We start from the raw sequence: 15,242 nt of genomic DNA on the forward strand, positions 1-15,242 counted from the left end.
TGAACCAATAGGGACAAATGTTTAGATCCTGCCGACCAATCAAATGCAGGGACCGTGTTTGAAAACCTGTCAGATGCCTTCATTCGGTCACTAAACTTGCTAAGAGAGGCACAGCGAGGCGGTATTTGGAAAGTTTCGAACAACCGCGAAACCGAAAATGTCTGCCAAACAGATATATTATTCCGACAAATATACGGATGAGGACTTCGAGTACAGGTGAGCATGTAATAATTTACATCAACCTGTTTGAACAATACCGCTCATAACAAGCACTTGTTGCAACTTGTTTGAAAACTGCGACGGTTTTTAAATACAGGATACTCGATGAACGAATAATCATAATAAACCATAATAAATGAAATAGGTCTCACCAGGTAAACAATATATTGCCAGTACTAGAGGGGTCAAATCAGTGTAATCTGTATTCATAAAAGCAAAGTTATCTCAAACGGATGCGAGGTGTTGCATTCACACGTGACATGTGACATATCATAAACGTTTTAGCTAAATAAGACGTATCACTGATCACTGGATATTTGGGAATTATTTTTTGTTAGAACGTATATCTTAATCGTATCATTTATTATGGCATGGTCCCATCTATAACTTCTACCACCCTGCCTCGAATTTTATAAAATTCATAACATCTGGTTAGTTTGCAAATTTAGCCCATGCAAATGGCGAAGATGGGGTTACTGGCACAAATCTTTCCCATTTCTTACCATATAAGCATATGGGACAAGCACTTGGTAAGGCTGCATAGTACAGACAAGTGCTGATGCACTGCATACTCTTTCCAGTAACAATTGGCAATGTTGGCATCGTTTCTATGAAAAAGGTGAATTATTACCAGGCTCAGGGATCCAAATAACCATTGAGTAAATTACCCATTTGTATGTTTTCATCAGCTGACAGTATTCACTCTAGTCTATTTATATTCCTTTGGATTTCAGATTTGGGGTACTCATAAGTTGACATTTTAATAATAATTCTGCTTAAAATGCTGTTTCAGGCAACTTTTAATTTTCTTCTGTTCATAGTCTTTCCCATTTATCACATGATGCATAAGCTCCCAACAGCAATACACGTCTCAGTTGTAAGCGAGACAGCACTCGGGGAAAGACACATGTACAGCCACAAGACCGTTTGTCCAAGACTAGTCTTGTGGGACTTTTATAAAATATTGAGTTTTTACTTGAACGAAAGTGGTTTATTTCACTATAACACATTGTTCTATCATGTCATTTCTCGAGATTCGAACATGCATTGCAACTTAATGACGTGGTAAATTGGACAACGTTATGTTTGAACGAGAAGTGTCTAGTGAGTTGATCCCCAATGCAGAAAAATGCGGCGTTAAACAACAAACATTCTTGTGCATAATAATGAAAACTACATTTAATCTAAAAACTTAAAACGTGTATTATTCCCACTTTACTCAGCAGCAATATGAATTTTTGTTACAGACATGTAATGCTTCCCAAAGAAATTGCCAAACTTGTGCCAAAGACTCACTTGATGTCTGAACCAGAGTGGAGAAGTATTGGTGTCCAGCAGAGCCATGGCTGGATACACTACATGAGACATGAACCTGGTAAGCTATAGTCCTGTAAGATTTGAAGAATTAGCAGTGGGGAATTGCGGGTTGTGTCCCAAGGTAATTAACTTTGTAAGTTTAGAGTATTGGCATGAAGTATTGATGTGTCAACATGGTCAAGATCCATTGTATATTTGGTTATTGTATATGCTGGTTATTGTCTTGTACAATAGTTTGGCAGAAAAGAAAACAATCTCATAAAACTCAGATCTTAGTTTTCATTGCTAAACAAAGATCTGAGGACATCCCATTACTGCGGTCACGTCAGAACGACCTTTCATCCGACCAATCAAAGCATCGCTTACCAGATCATGAAAGTGACAGTCAGAATGTGTTTTCTAATCATGCAACCTCGAAAACATTAACACAGTGTATTCCGAACGACAGTTATGGCCCATACGTCTGATTCCATCAAAATTATCGTCTATCTCTTGCTTCAATGGGATAAACATTTGAACGGAGGAGGTGTTGCACAGTATATGTGGGAAGCACTGCTATGCAATCTCAACCATATATTAGACATTCCGGTATGTTCGTTTGTTCAGTTATCAAAATCTTAATCGAGAACTGCGTCAACATATTTTTCAAGTGTAGTCTGAAAGGGAAGTCGCCAGGTTGAAACGAGGTCCATAAAGTTGCATAAAGAGAAAGCTGCTTACCAGTTGGCTGATGTCGAGTTCTTGTTATTCATTTCAGTGGTCGGTCAAAGTTCACGAAAGGTCGTTCTGAAGTGACCCATAATGGGATGTCCTCAGATCTTTGTTTAGCAGCAGCGAAAACTTCAGCATTAGAATTTGGCACTAGTCCTGTAGTCCTTACCAAACTGCCCAATAGTAGAGGTATCCTAAGGACTAGTAGAATTTGGCCCATTTTAAGGGTTTTGCTATATCTTATCATTGTAAGGACTAGTGGACAAAAACTGTTAGTTTCTAACCCTGATTGGTTGGTTGGTTGGTTGGTTGGTTGGTTTGTTGTTTAACGCTGCACTTGACCATACTGAAAGATTGAAAGTTAGTAGTGGGGCTCAACAGTCAACACATTCCATTTTTTCAGCGATATTTCTAATTTGGGCCTTTACACTTTGAAATTATCTTATATTCTCTCAAGATGCATTTCCATGGAACCAATGGAGTTGAAACTTCACATGGTTATTCCCACCACTGATGACATCTGAAAAAAATTCAAGAGGTTTGAGTCTGATTTCATTATGGCCACCAATCACCAGGTTTTTCTCTGTTAACATCCCTAAAATTTCCAGACTGAGAAAGCTTGACTTTGTTATGTATGGTTCTTGTGACATTTTGTTCAGATCATAAAGATTTTTCTGTGTTCTTTTGTAAACAATTTGAAAAAATGTATAGCATTAGAAAAACGTTATGCTCCATGGAAGATTTATAAGCATAAGACTTGTTTCTAACTTTATATTTGTATATACTTTTGTTTCCAATGGCACAAAATATAACATGTTTTATGTGAATGTCAACGTTTTAGACTGTTTACATATCCATGTGAGCTACTAGGAATTCCATGGCTCGATCATAGCGCCACCACTGGCTTTTTACGAGTTACATCCCTTTTATGTCCCCATTCCACCTCCCATCACTTGCATTTGCTTCAAACAAGATGACGGCACCCTGTCAAGACAATCTGATCAATTATCAACATCTTTATTGTATTAAAACAGGTCTTACCTGGCTAAGTGCATTAAGTACTTGACCATGTTGATTAAAACATGTAAAGATTGAAAAATGTCTACGCTGATGGTACACATGCTTTGCAAATCCTGCAATTACCCCAAATCTGCACAGCAGTTGCTATCTTTATGAACTGGATGTTGGATGCATACTTGTTAGGTCAGCCAAAATATGACTCACATTACAGCCTAGTAAAAACTATAAAGAACTATAACTGGGTTTTTATGGTCAGTTTACTCTTTTGCATCAGGAAGATTATTTTTGATTCTGCAATGGTGACTTGTATTTTGCTGATACCAGGAACAATATATATAGAGAGAAAAGGCTTTATATATTCTCACATTATTGAACATTATGCTAAAATCTACTATTGTGTGTAATCCACTGAGAAATCTCTATCGACTGAGGGCATCATGTGTCATGTATAGAATCTTTACACTGATTTTATCTTTGCTATTTCATCACTCATTGAACCCTTACTCTTCCAGAGCCACACATACTACTGTTCCGACGGAAACTCACCGCTGCATGATCACACTTCATCTCCACGTTGAGCACCTACATTTGTACATACTCAATTCACCGTCATGCGATCGATCTACCCTCAATCAGATGCCGTCCCCCTTCATCCAGCATCTGTGGATCCTCCGCCACAGGCAGAATTGTTGCATTTGCTCGAGCAGCAGGGCAGTGCTATATCCCAAGTCCCGAACATTACGTTATACATATAACCTCCACTGTGAAGTGAGCATTGACATTAAGATGCGGTTCAGTTTCAAGTGTTACCCTATAATGTGTGGACTACAGCAGGTTACAAGGTATCAGTCTCCCCAGTCTTTCATGGCATACATGTTGCAGTGAACATTGTGTTCAGAGTCATACTAGAGTGTATTATGTGTCATTCCTTCTGAGATCTTTGTTTATTGTGTAGATACCTGTCATGTCTTTTCCTAACTCTTGCGCTCATTCTTACACTTACTCTATTTTTCTATAAGAACTCAGAATAAATGACTTGTCTTGACTTGGATTTCTTTTATTATTTACTTAGATGGGTGAATGGTTCTGACCTGAAGGAATTGTGATAACGAGACAGAACAGCTGCGTATTTGCGCGCTCTCTCTCTCTCTCTCTCTCTCTCTCTCTCTCTCTCTCTCTCTCTCACACTCACACTCACACTCACACACACTCAAAACCCAAATGCTTTCAATTAACTTGTGTACAATTTAAACCGTTATATACATCTTAAACATTATTTATTTTTAAATCTCAAAATGTTGGCTCGTTTGGGGGAAAACCCAGTAGAGTGATATATAGATTATTTTGGTTACCCAATGAAAAATGTAATAACCCAATTAAAATAGAAAAAGGTATCTGGAGCACTGAGAGAACATTATTTGCTTCGCGTAACTTATCGTTAGTGTGTGCTGACAGTTTCTTGACCAGCAGAGAAAGCTAACATCATCTTCATAAAAAAGTAGGAAGGATTAAAAGCTAGTGTGTTCTTTCAAAGAGGATGTGCAAATAGGGAAATGTTCCATGTTTTGTTTGCTCTGGCATTTTATTTTTTGTTAAGTTATGAAATGCATGTCCCAGGGCAAGTATACCATTCATTTAGACCAACTCAATTACATTTATCAATCACCTAAATATTACATGCCCATGTTATGAGCAAACAGCTCTAATCTGTTTCGTTGAAGAAAACAATACCAAATCACAAGTAGGTACATATACTGCAGTGCAGAGTAACATACTGTATAAAACTGCATTAGACATTTTGCTGTTCAAGAATGCATAAACAATTAGTCTTGATGTAAGTAAATATTAAGTTGTTCGTTTCATACAATTTCTTGCATCACCATGGCATAAGACTACATATGTTAACCTTCCGTGCAGCTTCGCGGGTTTGAATCCTTCTTGCAACACGATTTTCATGAACTTGTATCATCAAGGTAAATTATAAGGGGAAAAGTTCTGTCATTGCCAAGTGGTGTTAATGCATGGTCAAAGACAAAGGAGCCATGGTTTAAAAGACAATCCTAACCTGTGTGATTTTGTGTTCAGATCCTAGATTCACTTTTATTATGTAATCAGTGGTTTGTAAAATTCGCTTTAGGGGTTTATGCTCAGCTGGTACATGAATCCTTAAGATGATTGTCCTGTTCCAGAATGAGTGTCAGACATATTCTTCATATTGGTGCAGCCTATAAATAATCAAGTTTTGGACAAGGCAATCCTGTCACTGATAGCATGAGCAACGATCCTCAACATCTGAGCACCAAGATTACCAACAAGCCAAGTGATCTGGGATTGCCTCCATGGTCTAGTGGTAGGATGTCCGCCCGGAGAGCGGAAGGTCTGGGATTTGATTCTCGGCCGTGTCGTACCAAAAGACGTTTAATGGTGGTACTTGTTACCCTGTCTGGCGATCAGCATTAAGGGGCTTAAACAAGGACTGGACGGCTTGGAGTCAGTATACTGTGTCTGAGTGGGGTATTCATGTTAAACTGTGGCATGGTATCTCAGTAAGCTAGCACTATATATGGCATCAGTCCGTGCACACCACACGCACACACACACACACACGCACACACACACACACACACACACAAGCTATGATGGAGGCAGGACCAGTCACACCAAGAAGGAATAATAATGCTTTCATCATACTGTTATTTGACAAATATACTGAAGATCAAAAGAAACCCAACATTTTAAAAATTGTATATGTATTATTAAAACATTCCATTTTGTCTGAATTGAATGGGAAATGACAGATGAACTAATGTCATGCAAGATGGTGTCCCTACCACACCTGCACACACAACCACAATAACCCATGACCATAAATTTTGTGTAACAGCATGTGCCTTTTCACTCTTTTATAAATTAAGGTGGATGTGGAACATTAGTTCAGTATTCACACTAGAGTGTGTGGTAGAAAGGATCGCAGTGCTGAGGTGATCATAACTCCCATTCCTTAACATACATACAACAGTCGCAGCACTGAACTGTACAATGGCACCCAGGTCTACAGTTGAAGACAACTATGCCTAGACTGCTGCCTGCGCTTGCACAAAGTCTACAGCTAACTCTGTCCCTTGTTGATCGATGCATCAGGCTGGTCCTCTGAAGATTCCGGGTTAGAATTGGCCTTCAGCAAACTCACTGACTTGGTTGATACATGTCATCATAAACCAAATGCGTACATCGATGCTCCTGGTGTCCTGGAATGTTGCTGGGTGTCATGTTCATTAACACAATGTTCTGGTCGACCCAGAGTATTACCACTCAACTCTAGTAAGGACCACACATTTGACTTAAGATGATTATTTTGGTCCTTAGGAAATGTTAAGTAGTACATAATATCTGCACAATAACGCTGTATAAGGTTCACTCTGTCATCTCAGGAACAGAAATCAAGCAACAAGAACAGCAGCTCTAGTTCAGGGGCCAATGGGGCAGTATCGGCTGACAGTATTCAATGATGTCTCCATCCTGCCTAACTCCACTGTCGACGATGTCGCCCTGTGGTACCAATTCTGACACAACACCATCAGCAACGTTTACAGTAAAGGCCCGGCAACATCTGTGTTGGCGACGTGCACAGTGGCTTCAAGTTCTTTTCAGACGAGTCTGGCCTCCCACTAATGAACGTCATCATGATTGCTGTCATTCTGACTAACTGATGGGTGGTGGAAGTGTGAAGGTTTGGGGAACCTTCAGCTGCAACCATAGGTCCCCAGTCATTCTCACAGACACTTGTTAACTCGAAGAGGCGACATTGTACGGCCTGTGTGCCAGACCAACGGCCGCCATACTTGATACTGAGGATACTTGTCATTTCTACTAGGAAAGGTATCTCTCTTTAACGTTCTGTGTTCCTTTGTAAACTCCTGTATTGCCAGTGTAACAATCGCCTTCAGTTCACTGACAGTCCTCTCTAAAAATATGTGATTTGACATCATAGCGTTGGTCGTTTGTTCTCAAACTTGAAAAATAAGGCTAACTTGCGTTTCCTTTGCCTTCAGTATATTTCAAACTTTTTCAATTATATTCCCACATTTCCCAGTGCAACTTTTATTTCGGGTTCAAATATAAACAAACAATACGTTACGTTTTTCATCCATTTATTTCCTAGCCTCACCTTGCAAAAAATGCAATTTTAATGAAAGGATTACATACCTCGTTTTCTTGGCAACATTGTTAATAACTTGTATTCATGCCAGTAACTTCCTGGTGATGACAATTTTAGGTACACAATGCCTGTATGTAACATGCAGGAAACAGACTTAGGAATGCCAAGTATCTATAACGGCCTGTCCCTTTGGGCGTATGGTGGTATGGAATTCACATACACACTATCGTAAGAAGAATAAATATATATGGCGTATGGTAGTGTGATACACATACACACTATTACACACCATAGTAAGAAGTATATACACGTTTACCTCTACCACATATTTCCAATTTAATTACCCATTTGAAAAAAAAACCTCTACAGGTCTTACTGAAAAATATAACCAACACACAGATATACATACGTTCTTAATAAATGTATCATGTATAAAAATCTTGGTTACAGACGTCTGCCAAGGTGTGAAAGAAATTAACATTATAATATCCAAAAACTATTAGCGCGAAATATATGCCAAAAGTTCATTTATAACAATATGACAATTAATACAATCAAAATATACAAATATTTTGTTAAAATGTTTAAAATCCCTTCATAAACCAAAACAAGATAAGCAGGAGCTATTCTGAAATATCTACAAACAGGGGACAGATGAACTCGGAATGGCGGATTCCAAGGGAATGGACAGCAGCCTTTGGTCGGTTTATAACAACTCTCTCCGGGCAGTGAGCTCCAGGCCCTGGCTTCATCGTACTGTCCCCGGGCATGTAGCTGCGTCTCCTCAAGGAGTACAGGGGGGACCTGTCCTTATAGAGGTCGGGGACGGTGGCATTGTAGTTGCCAGGTCCGGGGGCCTTGGCCAAGTCGTCCGCGTAGCCGCCGATCATCGACCGTGCCGTCATGGAGTAGCCGGGAGATGATTGCTTGTCCGGCTGGAATGCCCCCAGAACCTTTGGTAGGGTGTATTTGTTCGGGGCTGGGTTGCCATCACGTTTACGGTAGCGGGTCCGGGCACCGATGGAATGCTTAGGGGCATTTCTCTCCCCCTGTGGGTGAACCCGTTCCGGCATGTAAGCTCTTGGTGATGGAGTCTTGAACGTGCCTTTAATGTGAGAAAGCATTATTATTTAGTGATGTTTTATTTATGTTATCTTGCCATCAATACAATATAATTCAGTTTATATCCCACGTCGACATTATTGTTATTATTGTTGTTATACATACCAAGATATGTCTGCCTTGCAAGCAGGGAATAGGCAGGGGTGCCGTCTCTACCCGACCTTGTTATGCTCGGGTTGATGAAATACGCCGGACCAGGACTGCATTCCTTCTTTGTGGCTGTAGAAACAGCACGTAAAAAAAATTATGACAAACAGTGGGTTATTATAAAGTCACCCAGATACATAATATGATGTATAGTTCAGTTTAGAAAATTAAACAACATAATGACCTTCACGTGCACAGGTTTTCGTTGTATGAAACACCTTATTGCACGCAATTTTCCCTTATTACACCTGCACACATGATCCGCTTAATGAAGCTCCTATAATGTTCTTTAAAATGTGAAGTATATACTCACTCACTCACTTTTGGTGAAATGTGAGCATAGAAATTATATGCATCCTTCAACACCGCTAGGATCCACTGGTCTAAGACACGTGCACAGGTTTTCGTTGTATGAAACACCTTATTGCACGCAATTTTCCCTTATTACACATGCACACATGATCCGCTTAATGAAGCTCCTATAATGTTCTTTAAAATGTGAAGTATATACTCACTCACTCACTTTTGGTGAAATGTGAGCATAGAAATTATATGCATCCTTCAACACCGCTAGGATCCACTGGTCTAAGGACCAGGGAGTTCGCAAAAGGTATGGATTGAAATACGTATTATCAGCTACAGATCTTCACCTGAGAGTATAATTTCACTGCAGGGGTTCATATTGGTAAAATTTGGCTGACTACTGTTTAACAGTCGCTCAGAACCATATGTCCAAATTACATAAAATCCTCGGCATTAAGGGGATAAAAAGGACTTGTCGACTCGAGTCTGGTATCTCAGTTGGCTAGCACTAGAAGTCCGGACTAGTACAAGCAGCCACACATTGACACGTGAATGCACGTCGCAAAACAAATGAACTAATCTTGAACGCAACGTTAATCCCCATTTCACTTCACTTATTTTGTGGTAAGACCCGCACAAAATATGAATAGAGTGTTCAACGTGTTATTTGATGGAATGCGTCATTGTACCCCTGACAGCGTCCATCGAAGCTCATGCTATCAACCAATATACACATACTCAGTTATAGAGGCGCCGAGTTGAACACAAATATATATATCAAGGAACAGCAATCACAGAGACAGTGACATCAAAGTTATGAAAGGTAGGACCTATTGATAAATGCCACACTCGCAGTGGGATAAGAATCAACCCTCGTCTTCTGCTATGTTTCCGCTGCTCAAGCTATATATAAGACATAAAATGGCCCAACTCCCCAATAACATAATAGTAGTCGCCTGTTTATATCGACACTCTCAAAAGAAGATGAATGACTACCATCAGAATTAAGTGCAATTGGCCAAATGGATTAGTAACACCCAAAATAACTGCAATGATCTAATGATAATCTAATCCTGCAATAATAACAAACTCTAGATTTCCTATCCGCAAAAGCACATCCCCTGTTCGAGTAAACAGCTGTTGTCTTCTGCATCGTCAGTAAATACGTGACACAAAAGCACATATTTGATATTTAATGTCAGTTACAATTAAATGCAATCGTTTACGTATTTTGGCATGATCGGTAGCTCCGTGTAGAACATGTTAACATGTAAATGTGTTTGATCCTGGACCGAGTAACATTAACTTAGTATTTAAACGGTAACTATGCCAACTAACAGAAGTCCCCGAGACGACGTCCAAACGAGTAGGCAGGTCTGGTATACTTTGTGAAGTCATGACCATTGAATCCACACGTAGAAGGCAAGGCATAGCGTCCAGGACCGGGACCTGTAGTAAATAGATATAGTAATTAACACCTAAGTAACGATATGATATTCACGATTAATATATCCATATTTACGACGTGACTAAAATCATACATAACGAAACCTGAGTGAAATCGACAAGACATAAAATATAATATGCAGGATACGTCTTCTTCATGTGATTTGATAAAGCTGAACTCGTATTTCCACTGGTTGCTTAGACCAACATTTATTCCCAGAAATGAAATTATCTTATTTAATTTTTTTTTATAAACAAACTACCAAATAAAACCCACATGAGTTCAGAACAAAGCTAAATTTCAGCCTAGAGCTGAGTCAATCTGGGCTTGCCAAATCAATCTAGACTTTAGTTGGATTATTTTGTTAATTTATTCTCTAATGTCTGGTAGCCGTACATTTATATGTTGTTGTTTTCTACAAATTAAGTGGTATGCCGGATGCCTGGAGGTAGCAAGTTGGCACCTCAGTAGAGGTGAGCAATTGATTAAGGGGCAGGCTGTTGCTCCCCGTAGAGACACGATAAACTGGACTTACTGATAATGACACCGAGTGCTAAAGTTCTAAGTATATAAAACAGGTATTAAATTCACTCACCCCTCTGTCTAGCAGCAATGGGGATATTCTTCTTGCTCTTAACAGAATCCATGTCTGATTAAATATCCCGCCACGAAAGACTTCTCAATGGGGGCGTGCCCTAACAACAATGACGCGTTGCTATTCAAGCACTTCCGGGTTGTCGTCACGTCCCAATCTCGCGCGGTGAACGTGAATACGGAGCCTTGGTCAAGTGACTTCCTGCTTTATGAGGTACACAAACTTTAAGAACATATTGTGAATTACTGTTTATTCTGTACAGTCATTTGAAGATGCACATCCCAAAAGAGACACGATTTCTTTTAAACGAACGTTATAATCAAGTGACTTTTAGAAATATTCACGTTATGTCTGTCATCTTTCGGTGATGTTTTGGGTGGAAATGGTTGAGTGATTCTGCATCTTGCGTGTTGATAAATAAGTCAATCAGTTCAGTAGGCATATCTGTATGTGCAGCATTGACGCAATGATGTGGGATGGCTGAAATAGTTTAAGTTGTGTATGTCCAAGCGAAGAGAAGTGTTGTCAGAACATATAGTTTGCCTGTGAATGCACAACTTGTGTGTATTTTGTTTAGGCCTTCTAGCCTATATGTAGGTCGATATCAGTCTCTTATCTCAATCTTCAAGCAAATGCATTCAGATGGTATTTCATTTAGATAAATACAAATAATGATATTGAACAACAGAGATCTGACATTTCGATTATGAAATAACTTAGTGTGCATTAACGAGAAGAATATGCGTCTTTATGTAAAATAATTGCTGTAATTATGGAGAATGAGTAATGTCAGTATTGAGTAATGCATATTGCTACTACTAATAATAGATATGTATTGCACCTAATATCCATCTGCTAGCTGCTTGTGCTTGAACATGTGATTGTAGTCTACATGAAGTAAATAGTCTCCATGTTGTTCTCATATTGAGAGCTATCTCCATAATGATCTTATAACCACAAAGACCTTTGGATACGTTCACAGGTTTATTCATCTATCATGATGGTAGTGCATGTGACATCATCAACTAAGTCATCGCTCATGCTAGCTGATACTATTTACTCTAAAACTACTCACAATAAAAAAACACTGCAATGATAAAATGTATTGAGTTTTGTGGGAATAGCAATAAAATATGGAAATGCTTTAATGATATGTGTGTCATGATTGAGGACTGCTGTGATCGCTCTTTGTTTTTGTATTCCTGACTCACTACTGTGGTATGTTAGGTTTGAATAGAAAGGTTTTAAGCTGTCTTTTGAAGGCTGTCTCACAAACGCTTTGTCACATCTGGCATGGTAGGTCATGCCACAGTTTGGTGCTGCAGCTGCAAATGCTTTGACTCCCGTTCTACTAACCTATTTTATCATTGAAATGTCACATTCCTGTTTTGCTTTCCTAACCTTCCATTGCTGTTCCGAAATTAGGAAAATCCTGTAGCTTTTTGACAGAATACACATGATAAATCAATAGAATAAGGATATTGTTGTCAGTAGGTACAGTCCTATCCCAGATAATGTGTCTCCAAGTACATGACTCTGTAATTGTAAATGGAGCCATAGGCAGTGTCTGAAATAATATTTACACCCTATGTCTGATTCAAGATCGTCCATGTATTTGATGACAGTTGGGCAGGCTGGAATAAATTTCACCTGTACTGACGAAAATGTTAGCAGCCACGGTATAGCCACGGTATAGCCACGGTATAGCCTGCAGCTATTTTGGACACTGGCCATTGACAACCTTCATCATATGTAAATTGTTTCTAGTACAACATTATTAAGAGATGACTAAATTTGAGTTATTAGTAGTTAACAATATTGGAAATTTCCTGATTATATTTTTTTTATTAAAGATTTGTGATTATCATACGACAGTCAAACCTCATATATCCGGATCTTGCGTTTCTTAATACATGTATGTTGTCTGGATAAAAGAGGTTATCTGGTGGGCAATGTTTCAGGGTATATGGTCCAGATAAATAGGATTCCACTGTAGGTGCAGTATTTATTGAAATCTCATTTGACTAGGTTACACAGTTATTGAGTTCCACACAGAAGTAAGTTAGGTGGTATAAGGATGGTAAACATATTGACCAGGTGGTTCAAACAACATTTTCCTGCTGTCATGACTGACATTAATAGTTTGGATGATAGTTCAAAACATGGTGGTTAATTGTTACAGCATTGTGCTGATTTCATGTAAAAAGGCCTATTATCAGTGATTATCTTGATCAAATTTAGCATATTACAGTATTTCAAAATACCTGATTATAGAAGCAAAGCAAATTTTAAGAATTTTTATTGGAAAATGACACAATGCAACATTGTCAAATTACAAATCCTCATCACCTTGACAACCAGAGCCTTTGTCCTTTGCCTTTAAAAGGACAAAGCTGTGTGTAGACTAGGGCTGCAATGAATACACTATGAGGCGAATACGATTCGTATCACAAATATAGGGTAACGAATACGAATATTAATTCTGGAATACAATAACAAGTCAGCAGCTGATGTATTATTTGTTATATGAAGTGTAGTAATAACAACATACATTATTTGACATGGTTTGTTAATTATTAATATATTATACATTTATATGCTGCTCTTATCCAGGTGCTGGTATCTGCTCAAATGTGACAATGACCAGTGACCACAATACTGTCAAATTAAATATTATAAGATTGTTGTCTTTTGAAGAAATCTATGCATATGATATGTTCTTATGGATATTATAATGTAAAGGCTCATGCTTGCATACATTCATAAATATTCGATTCTAGTGGCCACAAATAACGAATTCAATGTATGAATGGATACGGTTCGATTCACTGAATATGCGAGTGAATCGTAACAGCCCTAGTGTAGACTAACATCCAGTCTCGGAAATAAACATATCTTACAGAAAAAAACAGTTGTTAAATTATCTTAATAAAAATATAATAAAAAGGAGCCAAGATACTCTCTTCATTTTCAGATACTGCAGTAATCTAAACTTGCCAAACATTATATTGTATTGTATTGGATATATTTGTTTCAGGGTCTGTATGACAGGCTAAACTGTGTGTTGATAGTATCAGCAGTAGGTCTTTGTTGATGTGGCCTGTTGAGCGATTGAGTAAAACCTGCCATCTGTTTAGCAGGTACACGCTGTCAGAATGAGGGAGATTTAGGCTGTTCACTTCTGCTGTAACTGAATGTACTGTGGTTATCGGCAGCATTGGAATACGCACAATGACATCCTCAGTATCTCAGTCTCTGGAATACCAGAGTTTCAGGAGCTCCATTCCACAGAAGAAGGTATATTTATATATGTTGTTTGAATGAATCTATTTTGTGTATGATAAATTGTTTGTTCTTGTACAGTATGTTGAGTGTTCATTCTGTTCTACAGACTTTTATACTTACAGTAAAAGACTACATGTCTATCTTTTCTATCTACCAGATATAATTTTGGACATTTTGCCCTAATTCATTTTTATTTTGTCTTGTTTTCCTCTTAGTCTATGAAGACATTTGCAACATTTGATTTGAATTATCTAAAAGTTAAAAAACGCACAGCAATCTAAGTGAGTCACGGAGTCCAAACCTCCTGGCCTATTTGGATGGAACATTTTGACTTGGGTGATTAGTAGCACAAATAATAAATAGGAAAAGATAGTTTTGTTCTGATATGAATATTGAAGTCTTTCAGGGGAATTTAACTAAAATGAGGGCATTTGTCTTGTGATTCCAAGCTAAGCTGTATCAGTGAACTTGGTTTGTGCCTATTATGATTTGTGATAGTTTGTCCAAAAGAGCTGTGTCAGCTACCTAGCACTTTCTTGCGGGTATGGAATACCTATTTCGTTATCCGTTATTGGCTCTCTTAAATTGCCGTTGTTTAATATTTCACGTTATGATTAGCTGTGACACGTTATTTCACAAGTATCTTGTTGTAGTGAATTACCAAATATATTACACATTTTCTGTGAATTGTCTTTTTTTTACTCTTGAACCGTCATTATTTGTTTTCCCGTTTGTTTACATCATAACCAGGAATACTAGTATATAGTAAACTTTGGAAACAGTTGCCTAAGCAATGCATGAGATGATCTGTCTGACAGGTTGTTACCGAGTTTATATGTTATAATAATATGAGATGTGGTCCTAGTTTATACATGCAACAGCATAAACTTGACAATGATATGGTTTAAATCACTATC

The 15,242-nt window shown here is 38.3% G+C and overlaps 3 protein-coding genes across 3 annotated transcripts in view; 2 read left to right on the forward strand and 1 right to left on the reverse strand.

Annotated features, from left to right (window-relative positions):
• Positions 1–53: 53 nt before the first annotated feature.
• Positions 54–4,312, forward strand: LOC124135696 (cyclin-dependent kinases regulatory subunit). The gene is made up of 3 exons (XM_046501168.1): positions 54–216; positions 1,467–1,594; positions 3,780–4,312. The coding sequence occupies exons 1-3, from the start codon at positions 158–160 to the stop codon at positions 3,821–3,823; spliced, it is 231 nt and encodes a 76-aa protein (XP_046357124.1). The 5' UTR covers positions 54–157; the 3' UTR covers positions 3,824–4,312.
• Positions 4,313–7,401: 3,089 nt separating this feature from the next.
• Positions 7,402–11,177, reverse strand: LOC124135697 (outer dense fiber protein 3-like). Its single transcript, XM_046501169.2, has 4 exons — positions 11,041–11,177; positions 10,337–10,447; positions 8,654–8,767; positions 7,402–8,531 (listed from the first exon to the last, which is right to left on the reverse strand). Exons 1-4 carry the CDS (start codon positions 11,090–11,092, stop codon positions 8,050–8,052), a joined length of 759 nt encoding a protein of 252 aa, XP_046357125.1. The 5' UTR covers positions 11,093–11,177; the 3' UTR covers positions 7,402–8,049.
• A 3,003-nt stretch (positions 11,178–14,180) lies between these two features.
• The window catches only part of LOC124135779, a 34,959-nt gene continuing 33,897 nt past the window's right edge, over positions 14,181–15,242 (forward strand). Inside the window, exon 1 of the mRNA XM_046501329.2 lies at positions 14,181–14,337. Within this exon, the coding sequence (XP_046357285.2) occupies positions 14,272–14,337 (66 nt within the window). The 5' untranslated portion in view covers positions 14,181–14,271. The remainder of the gene's footprint in view (positions 14,338–15,242) is intronic.

This window comes from Haliotis rufescens, unplaced genomic scaffold (assembly GCF_023055435.1).
Source record: "Haliotis rufescens isolate VD_foot unplaced genomic scaffold, xgHalRufe1.0.p SCAF_1, whole genome shotgun sequence".
Classification (NCBI taxonomy): Eukaryota; Metazoa; Mollusca; class Gastropoda; order Lepetellida; family Haliotidae; genus Haliotis; species Haliotis rufescens.

Bases quoted from the DNA above. Each gene is read 5' to 3' on its own strand.
- LOC124135696 (XM_046501168.1), top strand. From the start codon at position 158: ATGTCTGCCAAACAGATATATTATTCCGACAAATATACGGATGAGGAC. The intron at 217-1,466 runs GTGAGCATGTAA...TTTTTGTTACAG, and splicing joins GATGAGGACTTCGAGTACAG to ACATGTAATGCTTCCCAAAG. The intron at 1,595-3,779 runs GTAAGCTATAGT...TTACTCTTCCAG, and splicing joins CTACATGAGACATGAACCTG to AGCCACACATACTACTGTTC.
- LOC124135697 (XM_046501169.2), bottom strand. From the start codon at position 11,092: ATGGATTCTGTTAAGAGCAAGAAGAATATCCCCATTGCTGCTAGACAG. The intron at 10,448-11,040 runs GTGAGTGAATTT...TATTTACTACAG, and splicing joins CATTGCTGCTAGACAGAGGG to GTCCCGGTCCTGGACGCTAT. The intron at 8,532-8,653 runs GTATGTATAACA...CTCACATTAAAG, and splicing joins TGCAAGGCAGACATATCTTG to GCACGTTCAAGACTCCATCA.